Here is a 10,801-nt window from a genome sequence, read left to right on the forward strand (position 1 = left end):
TTAATCATAAAAAACTTTAATTTTCATATAAAAACTGGTTCTACAATTATCAATTATACCAGTAAGTTCTGATGGTATTATGGTTGAGTGTCATAGAACAAATTTTTATTTATAAAACAAATCCTAATCTAATCTAGAAAAAGACCTTATGAATAACGTGATGTAAACCCTAATGGCCAATGGGTATTTATATTAGAATAAAAATAGAAAAAAAAATGAGATAATCTAAAATAAAATATAGAAACGTGAACGATTTTAAATGTATTACTACTTTATAATACAAGGAAGAAATAGGAAACTGGTGGCAGAGGCAAAAATTTGGAGGACAACGAAACAAAAGCAATCACATTTTAAAAGGAAAAAAATAGTAATTATTTCCATGATAAACTCATTTAGAAGTACTCCGTAATTTAAACAGAGTATACAAAAACCCAGTCGTTCTACAGGTAGTAAGTAAATCCTCCATTTTATGATAATATGGATAAACAGCAGAAAGAAAGAAAGAAAAAGGTCAAAACATAATAACCCTGCATGAGTTGAGCATGAAATATTATTTGACTATGCAGATCTTTATGACAGAGGCAGTACCAATACGATGCAGGGCAACAACTGCATCACCAGGCTTACAAAGGCCCCTTTGTGTTGCGGACTTAAGAGCAGCTTCGAGAATGACCTCTGTAGATTCTGCATCAGTAGCCTTGGCAGATCCCTCCCCCAATATAGGAATCAAGCCCCTATATATCAAGCTGTGCCTTGCTGGCGTCTCATCACTGCATGTCCAATCAAATGAGTCTGTGCTCAACACTGGAACCACCACCGATAATATTGGAACCGCTGGCCTATACTTAGCAACCAACTTAGCTGTAGACCCGCCACGTGTCAGTACAACAATGAGTTTTGCTTTGGCCTTGTTTGCTGTGCGGACAGCAGATGATGCAAGGCTCTCCAATGGACTCATTGGCAATGGTGTAGACCTTATCATCTCTTTGAAGATGGCACCATAGTCAAGGGATGATTCTGCTTCAATGCAGATACGAGCCATGATTTTCACAGCAAGTTCTGGGTATGCCCCAGCAGCACTTTCACCACTAAGCATCACACAATCTGTTCCATCAAGAACTGCATTGGCTACGTCAGTTGCTTCAGCTCGGGTTGGCCTGGGAGACTTTATCATTGATTCAAGCATTTGGGTAGCAGTCACCACTGGCTTCCCAACCAGATTACACTTGTATATCATCATCTTCTGCGCCAGGAATATCTTTTCAACTGGGATCTCCATTCCAAGATCACCTCGTGCCACCATGAATGCATCAGTCTCGCGCAGGATTTCGTCAAAATTCAGGACTCCTTCCTGATTCTCAACCTTCAGCATACAATCATTCAAATATAAATCAGGATTTCTGAATTGAAAGACAAGAACGAGAAGAAAGATGATCTATAAAACAGATCAAGCTAGTCTGCTACATACTATTGGATGCTATGGAGGCTAAAAGCATGGGTTCCCCACTTATTAGTCCGAGCACTTAACCATTACAAATTACATTTTCACAATACACTAGCATAATCTGTTCCTGTCGTCAGTCAATGTACAACTCATGTATGATGGAAAAAATTATAAAAAAAAAAACACAGCCATTGCCAGAGCAACTGAGAAACCGCATGAATAATAAAAACTCTAGTTATTAAGGAAGTTCAACAAAAAAATACCTTAGACATCAACTGAATAGTCTTTGCATGTGGCCCCAGAACCTTGCGGACATTAACAAGATCTGAGCCTTTGCGAACAAATGAAAGAGCAATCATGTCAATCTTGTTGGGTACACCCCATTGAAGAATATCTTCCTTATCCTTCTCAGTAAGTGTGGGGAGATCAACAACAACACCAGGAAGGTTAACATTTTTTCTCTCACCCAACGTAGCAGTGTTTTCACAACGACATCTAACAGTACCAGCATCAGGATCACAAGATAAGACAGTGAGAGTAATCGTCCCATCAGAGCACAATATGGTGTTTCCAGGCTTCAAGTGGACAGGCAGCTTCTTGTAACTCATGGATATCATCTCCTGATCCCCCTTAATGTCATAATCAGTAGTTATGGTGATTTCTTGTCCTTCCTTAAGTTGAATAGGTTTTCCATCTTTCAGAAAACCAGTCCGAATCTCAGGTCCCTGCACAAAACAGAAGCGTTAATGAATAAGAAATCGATCACCATTCACCATTCACCATACATAAGGCATTCAGTGAGAAAACCTACCTTAGTGTCAAGCATGACGGCACAGAGTATACCAGTGTTGTGCATAGCAGTCTTGAGATTGTTGAGGGTTTCCTGATGATAGTCGTGGGTGCCATGAGAGAAATTGAAACGAGCAACGTTCATCCCAGCCCTAAGAAGCTTCTCAGTCATTTCCACGGATCGAGAAGCGGGGCCCAAAGTGCACACTATTTTCGTCTTCGGAACGCGCCCATCATCAGGCTGCTGCTTCAAGATCCCTTCGATGTCTATGTTCGCCATTCCTTTGCTTTACTTTACTTCTCTCTACACAACACAGATATGACTATGAGATATCTAAGTAAACAAAAAACACCGACGAAACTGAGACAAGACAGGGCACAAACACAAACACAAACAAACCTTGGATTGGGACAACACCAGCCTTTGCCTTCCAAACCCAACCTCAGCCTCACTCGCAAACGCAAGGGTTAGGTTACTACTATTTACTTACCACAACCTTCCTTTGCTGCTGTAATGTATTTTCCTCTTCCAAACAGCACCAAGCACGCGTGCGATTTTTATTTACCACAAAGTCGCCACGAGTCCCACACCGGTCTTTCATTCCCACAGACTTACAAAAACAAAAGTACCTTACCCTCCAGAACCGAATACTACATTACATTTCTGTGGGATAATCCTTTTCCTTCCTATTCCTTTTTTTAAAAAAAATAAATAATCATTCTTCCTGTTTACAGTCAAAATACCTAAAGGATACTAATAAAATAATTATTAATAATTTTTTCTTATTATTGAAACACTACATTTTAGTAATATTTTTTCTTTCTTTCTATTTCCAATACCTAAGAGTAGTATTACTAGGTAAGTATGTATTTACCGTAAATAATATATGTAATATTTAAGGCCACTTACCTTATTAGTAAGAAGTAGTATTACCGTTTCGAGCATCCTTTCGCTTTCAAATCCGCAGCCCAACAACACCTTGGGTTCGGGCCCACCGATTTGGACTCTGCGGACCACGTCTACTTCGGTGTGCGCCCCACGGTTTTGCGGGTGATTCTCAAGAATGGTATTCTAGAATTCATTTCTACTGTTTTGGTCCAAAACAAGAATCACTTTCTACTTGCTAGTTGCTTTTTATATTCTTTTCCAACGCTTTCCTGACTTTTTTATATATATAAAATTAGCTGAAATCTTCATATAAGTTAGATACTGAAAAATTAAGTTAGTTTATTTAACTAAAAGCATTTGGTAAGAATAATGAATAAGTTAATTCCTTAAAAAATGGATAAGTTAATTAATAAATATTAAATAAAGTGAAAAGATATATTTAATTGTACATAAATCTATAATTTTTTTCCCTATTAATAAGTCATATTTTTGAGTCAAAAATTAATAAAAAAGATATCTATCTTAGGCTCATGTGGATTTACTCCTTTTAATATAACACATTTGTTATCAAAATTCCAAGATGAATTATAGGATTTTATCTTTTTTTTTCCTTCTTGGATTAGAGGTATCAACCTCACACATGTATTTTAATTTATTATGTTTTGAGACTGATGTGACGGATTGATCTATAAAATTTTATACTTAAAATATATAATTTTTTTTGTTAAATAAATCATTTTTTTTATATGTGAAATGCAATGATGTACCACACCAACTCAATGAATTAGTAGGATTTAATCTTTATCATTCTTGGTGGAAAAGAGAAATGCCAATAGATTTTTCTAGTATCTGGTAGTATATACCTCCTTTAACATGCCAAAAATTGATGGTTGTAGTCTTGAAAGTCTTTGAGCAGGTAGATCCATATTAGAGGATCCTACTAAATAACCACAATTCTTCTTTTTTTTAAAAAAAACCCATAATTCCTCCTTATCTTGCATACATGTTTTTTGAACGAAAATAAATAATATATATACTACCTTAGAAATTGTTAAGGCACATCAACATCGGATAATATAAAAAGTAATTATACTCTTATTTAACCCTTATCTTATTATATTATGATCATAAAACGAGTCACACGAATAAGGATTTTTTTATTATAAAAAAAACGAATACGGAGCCCTTGTTTCAATTGCATGAATATTGCAATTATTAAAATAATTTTTATACCTTAAATTATAAGATAAAATGCAATTTAAAAAGTTTTATACTTTTAAATTTGAAATTGCATCATTTCATTTTTAAAATCAATAATATAATGTTTAAAATTTATTATTACTATTATCAATACAATACTACGGAAAGAGAGAAAAAAAAAAGAATTGTTCGTATATGCTTTTTTTTTTTTTTTTTTTTTTATAAATACGTTTTATTTTATCTTTAAAGTAAAAAAGAAAATATGATCTAAAGTCTAAACAGCGATATTAAGAGGAATTGAGTTGAAAGGGAAGCGGTGGGTTTAGGTTAGGGTTTGGTGAGCGATAGGGATGGCGAAGTTCAATGTGGTGCAGAAGAAAAGAAGAGCTCTAATAGCAGAGAAGAAGAGACAGCTTCACGGAGACCCTTTAACCGGCAAGCTCAAGATCAAGGACCAACCCCTTTCCCTATCCGGAAAACGCAAACGCAAGCTCTTCAAAAAATGGCGCCGGGTTCTCTCTCTCTCTCTCTCTCTTTTCAAATCATGACCCATCCTCACCCTAACCTAATCCCTTTGCCTGCGTTTTCACTTTTCAGGACCAAAAGGACGCCTTGCAGAATGGTTTGGTAACCATGGAAGATGTTCAAATGGCAGTTGCTGAAGGTATGTCACTATCTTACTTGCATATTTTGTATGTAATGTTTCATGGCCTCGCTTAAGCTGACATTGTTTTATTTTGTGAGCAGGGGATACCAAAGATGCCCCTAGACCTTCAGCAAAAATTCACTTGAAGAAGAAGACATTGAAACTTAAACAACTCAAGCGCAAAGGTAATTTCTTCTTCTATCTCGCACTAGCTTCCGTTCTTTCTATGAGTTGGAATACATTTGCATCAATAAATATATCTGTATATGTGAGTGCTCTCATAACATGTAACGACAACACCTTTCCAATGTAGTAGTAAGCAGATTTAAGCTTCGGATTGGATAAGGGGACTTCAATACTCTATCTGTGAGCCTCATTGTAAACTAAGCTTTAAAATTCATTTTTTACAAAATGATAAATTTTAACTTTAATCCTTGGTACATTTGATCTCACCTTACTGCAAAAATTGAACGTCCATTTTTTAGTTGTCAAGGCACATATAATATACCCTGTGAAAATTTGATGTTGACTATAGGACTAACCAACAAGATTTAATTTTCATTCTCATATACAAAGGGATAAATTTAAATTTTGGGCTGCATGGATGAAGATTGGATAAAATATGAACCCATTTACCATTGCATTACCATAGAATTTAGAATGACATTTGTATCCAGCTTTACAAAATTATATGAAGGGTTTAAAAGATTTCCTCTGGTGTTTGAGTTGATCTAGATTAAGTCAAGAGTCAAGACATGTTTTCTCTGCTTCTGGCTTTACTCAAGTGGGGATTATAAGCATGAAACCAGTGATGATGGGTTAGCTATGAGGATATAGAGGGGAGGGTCCATCTACTGCAGCCATTTGCTGTGTTTGGGATGGGATTCAAAAATATGAGCCATCTAACTTGCTGAGATCCATATCCTCGTTGCATCTGATCATGTCCGAAGTTGAAATTAAGAAATATATCCTACAAGTAATGAATAGGGTTGTACCGGATCTGTGATTTTACTTTATACACATCACACATGGCTTGCCCGTTGCCGTGGCAGACTGGCAGTCCATCATTGTTGGGTTCACATCTACAATACTAGTGATAAGATTGCATAAGCAAAATAACAGGATGAAATCAATTTAACTACATAGGAACTAGTTGTAGCTATTTGATTGCCCATGTGGGACTATGTTAAATGAAGTATGCTGAGAAGGTTTGTCAAATTGGAAACTTAAGAGTAAAAAATATGATGTTGTCATTTGGTGCTTTCTTAAAATGCTTAATCTTAGACAAAAGTTGACTGTTATGTAATTTCGTAGTTGTGGGGTAGGAAATTTTAAAAAATAACCTTCAAATTGTTTTTGCAAAATATTCTCTGTTTTAACTTTTAATATTTGCCGTGACATCAAACAGGGAAGAACAAAAGAAAATCTGATGTGCCTGCTGCTGATGTTTCAGCCGATGCAATGGTGGAATAAACAGGAAAAGCTTTAATATTCTACGTACTTGGTAGGGTGGAGGTAGAAGAGGCAATGTCTGATGGTATAAAATGTTGTAACCCTCGACTCGAGTGATTGTTATGGTATTCCTATATTTTATTTTATTTACTGACCTGCATTGATTAATAGAAATTAGATTAAAACATGGAAAATGCTTCTACCGTGACAGCATAACGTAATTTTAAAATTAGTTGCTATTTTTAAATTCTTAGATAGACATAGTATGAAGCAGTTTATGCACTTATCAACTGAAGTGACAATTAGTTGCTATTTTAAAATTCTTTTTTCGACGAAATGAATTTTGTTTTTACAAATCAATCGAGTTTTCTTTTTGTTGTGCGCAAACTGATTTTACATCGTGTCTGTGAATCTTCCCCCCTTTCAAATCAAACTGCAGGGACGAGAAGTTTGTGAGAGGGGGAATGGGAATCATATGTTTTTAAAAAAAAAAAATAATTTTAATAAAATTATGCTAAAATGAGTTACCTTCCAAAAGTCATTTTGTGGCTTATGGCCGTTTTAGATTTACATTGGATTATTTAAAATTACGTTTATATATATTAGTTAACCTCAAGTGTATAACACAAAATGACTTTTCTTTTATGTAACGGCAAAATGACATTACTGTTGATCACAGCCAGAAAGTATTACAGTTTGTTGTCTGTATAATGTTTTTTCATGTTAAAAAAATGGTCGTTATTTTGCGCATAAAAATAAAGACATAGCATCAACTTGTATAATGGACAGCTATTTGCCCTAACGCGGCAATATCTTAAGATACACCAAGACCAAACATCCATTAACAACAGAAATCTTGATCCGCTTGTGAATTACTAATTAACTTTCCGTCGCAAATGAGGAAGCTGCATCCACTTTTAGCAGTTAGAAATTGAGCACTTGGCGTTTGTAGTACCTGCAGAGTCGCATGATTTTAAGCCTGAACAACTCACCATGCATAACTAGGTTCGAACAAGTCATACTTTGTCGATATCTTTTTCAATGTTTTGCTGGCATTCTTAAATCTTAATATTGTGGTTATAAAAGTGGGTCCTCAAGTAATATTAAATTGAAAGTTGATTCATCTGAAAGGCTGTGTGTAGAATCATTGATGTATTTTCTTAAATCTTTGCCTTGACACTCCACTCCATAATTAGAGGAAAAGAAAAGAAGGGGTGGGGTGGGGTGTTCATCTTTTCCTTTTTCCTGTCCGTTCTTTTTTATACATTGAAATTAACCTTCCGTAAATTCCTCTCTATTTGGTATGTATAGAGAAAGAGAGAATGAATGGGTAAAATATAAATGTAGTAGCTCCGTTCCGTCAATTTCTCTTTCTCTCTCCAAAATTAAAACGGGGAGCGAGGATCCAACGGTCCCAATTGGGTGTGATGGTTGTTATATTCATTTGAATTAATTTGGTTCATTTTGTGTGTTTCTCAGAGAATCGCTCTTCTTCCATCCTTTCCTCTCCTCTCTCCGCATTTCCCAAGGTAGGCATTGTATTCTCCGCCCCAGCAATCGCATTGTCAAATTTTCAATTCATCTACTTTGCCTTGTTTAATTCTCTGCAATGTCATTGTCATTGTGTTCTAGTTATTTAGATTTGTTGCGGATAGGGCTGGATCTGTCAATGTTAAGGCCATTCTATTCACACCATTAATCTGTATCTCTGTTTGTTAGTTTTGTAAATTACTGGCTCTGCTTTCTCCCTTCCCACAGGATAGGAGATTTCATAAATCATTCCTCCTGTCTATTCTTTTTCCTTGGACCTAGTTTTATTTATTTTTTAATTTGTTCAATATATAGTAGATAATTAATTTGTGGCTAAATAGTGAGTGCATTGTTCGGTCTCTGTTTTTTGTTGTAATTTAAGCAAAAAAAAAAGAAGAGAAATGCTAGTAACACACTACTCCTTTCATGTTGGTTGAAACTTGAAATTTATTGAAAATCAGAATTTTGTGGGTCACATATCCTATGTCATTTTGTAATTTTCAATTAATTTTAATCAATAAAATAGTGTATTGTTAATACTCCTAAAAAATATATATTGGTCTCATCACTCATGTCATGCCATCCCTTGCCACTACAACTATTTGTTGTTTATCCAGCAGAGCAGATATTAGAAGATGGCAGACGCTGAGGATATTCAACCCCTTGTTTGCGACAATGGAACAGGAATGGTTAAGGTACAGAATGCACACTTTTTCGTTTGATGCTTCTCGAGGGAATTGTTTTGCGTTAACTTTTCCCCTTCGTTCTAATTGCAATGTGTCTTTTCAGGCAGGATTTGCAGGAGATGATGCCCCACGTGCTGTGTTTCCTAGCATTGTTGGTCGTCCTCGTCACACTGGTGTGATGGTTGGTATGGGCCAGAAAGATGCATATGTTGGTGATGAAGCACAGTCTAAACGTGGTATTCTGACTCTCAAGTATCCGATTGAGCATGGTATTGTTAGCAACTGGGATGATATGGAAAAGATTTGGCATCATACCTTCTATAATGAGCTTCGTGTGGCCCCAGAAGAACATCCAGTTCTGTTAACGGAGGCTCCTCTTAACCCTAAGGCTAACCGTGAGAAGATGACCCAAATTATGTTTGAGACCTTTAATGCCCCTGCTATGTATGTTGCTATTCAGGCTGTTCTTTCACTGTATGCCAGTGGCCGTACGACTGGTAAGATATTCTTGAACATTATTTGGTTTTGTTAGGTTCAGATTGTAGTATGAGCTTATCCGTACAGTGAGAGTGTCATCAGACAGCATGCACCTGGTTTACAATGGAATGATTCTTTATTGTAGAAAATTGTTTTAAAACTATCAGTGTCGTCATCAACCAGGAGGTGCTCCTATATTGTCTGTTTTTTTTTCTTTCTCCATTTCAGTTTTCCAATATGATGATGATCTATTTTCCTTTTTGCAGGTATTGTGTTGGATTCTGGGGATGGTGTCAGCCACACAGTGCCTATCTATGAGGGTTATGCCCTCCCACATGCAATCCTTCGTCTTGATTTGGCTGGTCGTGACCTCACAGATTTCTTGATGAAGATTTTGACTGAACGTGGATATTCTTTTACCACCTCAGCAGAGCGTGAAATTGTGAGGGATATGAAGGAAAAGCTGGCTTACATAGCCCTCGACTATGAGCAAGAGCTAGAGACATCCAAGACCAGCTCTTCAGTGGAGAAGAGCTATGAGTTGCCTGATGGGCAGGTTATCACTATTGGCGCTGAGCGTTTCAGGTGTCCGGAGGTCTTGTACCAACCATCCATGGTAGGAATGGAAGCATCAGGCATTCATGAAACAACATACAACTCCATAATGAAATGTGATGTTGACATCAGGAAAGACCTGTACGGTAACATTGTCCTTTCAGGAGGTACAACCATGTTTCCTGGCATCGCTGATAGAATGAGCAAGGAAATTTCTGCTTTAGCCCCAAGTAGCATGAAGATCAAGGTGGTAGCACCTCCTGAGAGAAAGTACAGTGTCTGGATTGGAGGTTCTATCTTGGCATCCCTGAGCACCTTCCAGCAGGTCTGTTTCTGTTCTTTAATATGACTAATTAACTATTAACTATTGCTTTGAATGCTTGCTAATGATACAAACTGTCGCTTGAGTGCAGATGTGGATTGCGAAGGCAGAGTACGACGAGTCTGGACCATCAATTGTTCATAGAAAGTGCTTCTAAATTGTTTGGTTGATAGGGTTATTGAAGAAAAAGATAGCTGTTTTATTCCTCGGGAAGAAGTGCTGCTTGCTTGTAACCCTTTCATTCTATTCTAACTTTTGTTATCTGTTTACGTTATTCTCTGGAGTAATGATTTGGAGAAGGCGAGGAGTTTGTTTTGTCAAAACGGTGCAATTCTTCAGTATTATTATATATTTTGATTTTGATTTTTTGAGATTCATTATGCGTCTGAATTAGCATAAACTATCAAATGAACTATGGTATGCAAAATTATGATCCCAATATTTTGCATTAGATATTTTTATAGCCGAGGAGGGTACGGCTAATATGATCATTGCTATTGAGATATGGGATTATATTCTAGGTTCGCGGACACGGGATATGAAAATTCGGTTATTCTTCCCACTTGATTGACATTTAGCAATGGGAATTCAGGAAGAATTTCTCTGCATACCAGTTCTGTACCCCCATGGACATGAGCACAAGCTCTCTAATCAAAGATTCACCTTGGAACCCGAAATTTGGAACCAGTTCATAGGATTACTAATGATGGAGCAACGATAAGAGCAACCAAAACTGAGGGTTGCTGTATAATATTACCTCTTTTTTCATATTTTGATGTTTTAGCTTCTCATTTTTTCTCAAAAATAATTG

At 36.3% G+C, this 10,801-nt stretch overlaps 3 protein-coding genes across 5 annotated transcripts; 2 read left to right on the forward strand and 1 right to left on the reverse strand.

The window, feature by feature from the left end:
- Positions 1 to 348: 348 nt before the first annotated feature.
- Positions 349 to 2,868, reverse strand: LOC114400037 (pyruvate kinase, cytosolic isozyme-like). The gene is made up of 4 exons (XM_028362281.1): positions 2,634 to 2,868; positions 2,256 to 2,537; positions 1,708 to 2,169; positions 349 to 1,363 (listed from the first exon to the last, which is right to left on the reverse strand). Exons 2-4 carry the CDS (start codon positions 2,511 to 2,513, stop codon positions 551 to 553), a joined length of 1,533 nt encoding a protein of 510 aa, XP_028218082.1. The 5' UTR covers positions 2,514 to 2,537; positions 2,634 to 2,868; the 3' UTR covers positions 349 to 550.
- A 1,729-nt stretch (positions 2,869 to 4,597) lies between these two features.
- On the forward strand, positions 4,598 to 6,630 carry LOC114399198. Its single transcript, XM_028361333.1, has 4 exons — positions 4,598 to 4,834; positions 4,920 to 4,986; positions 5,070 to 5,153; positions 6,377 to 6,630. The coding sequence occupies exons 1-4, from the start codon at positions 4,673 to 4,675 to the stop codon at positions 6,439 to 6,441; spliced, it is 378 nt and encodes a 125-aa protein (XP_028217134.1). The 5' UTR covers positions 4,598 to 4,672; the 3' UTR covers positions 6,442 to 6,630.
- A 999-nt stretch (positions 6,631 to 7,629) lies between these two features.
- Positions 7,630 to 10,367, forward strand: LOC114399196 (actin-97-like). 3 transcript variants are annotated; one of them, XM_028361330.1, is made up of 5 exons: positions 7,630 to 7,949; positions 8,568 to 8,645; positions 8,740 to 9,133; positions 9,380 to 9,993; positions 10,082 to 10,367. In XM_028361330.1, exons 2-5 carry the CDS (start codon positions 8,586 to 8,588, stop codon positions 10,145 to 10,147), a joined length of 1,134 nt encoding a protein of 377 aa, XP_028217131.1. In that variant the 5' UTR covers positions 7,630 to 7,949; positions 8,568 to 8,585; the 3' UTR covers positions 10,148 to 10,367. The 3 variants fall into 3 exon arrangements, with proteins under 3 accessions (XP_028217131.1, XP_028217130.1, XP_028217129.1); XM_028361329.1 differs by having other exon boundaries at positions 7,631 to 7,949; positions 8,571 to 8,645; XM_028361328.1 differs by lacking the exon at positions 7,630 to 7,949 and having other exon boundaries at positions 8,496 to 8,645.
- Positions 10,368 to 10,801: the final 434 nt, after the last annotated feature.

The sequence above is a fragment of the Glycine soja genome, chromosome 19 (assembly GCF_004193775.1).
Source record: "Glycine soja cultivar W05 chromosome 19, ASM419377v2, whole genome shotgun sequence".
Lineage (NCBI taxonomy): Eukaryota > Viridiplantae > Streptophyta > Magnoliopsida > Fabales > Fabaceae > Glycine > Glycine soja.

Coding starts and splice junctions, on each gene's coding strand:
- LOC114400037 (XM_028362281.1), bottom strand. CDS start 2,513: ATGGCGAACATAGACATCGAAGGGATCTTGAAGCAGCAGCCTGATGAT. Junction 2,170..2,255: donor CCGTCATGCTTGACACTAAG/GTAGGTTTTCTC, acceptor TGTTTTGTGCAG/GGACCTGAGATTCGGACTGG. Junction 1,364..1,707: donor CTATTCAGTTGATGTCTAAG/GTATTTTTTTGT, acceptor TGTATGCTGAAG/GTTGAGAATCAGGAAGGAGT.
- LOC114399196 (XM_028361330.1), top strand. CDS start 8,586: ATGGCAGACGCTGAGGATATTCAACCCCTTGTTTGCGACAATGGAACA. Junction 8,646..8,739: donor ATGGAACAGGAATGGTTAAG/GTACAGAATGCA, acceptor GTGTCTTTTCAG/GCAGGATTTGCAGGAGATGA. Junction 9,134..9,379: donor TGCCAGTGGCCGTACGACTG/GTAAGATATTCT, acceptor TCCTTTTTGCAG/GTATTGTGTTGGATTCTGGG.
- LOC114399198 (XM_028361333.1), top strand. CDS start 4,673: ATGGCGAAGTTCAATGTGGTGCAGAAGAAAAGAAGAGCTCTAATAGCA. Junction 4,835..4,919: donor TCTTCAAAAAATGGCGCCGG/GTTCTCTCTCTC, acceptor TTCACTTTTCAG/GACCAAAAGGACGCCTTGCA. Junction 4,987..5,069: donor TCAAATGGCAGTTGCTGAAG/GTATGTCACTAT, acceptor TTTTGTGAGCAG/GGGATACCAAAGATGCCCCT.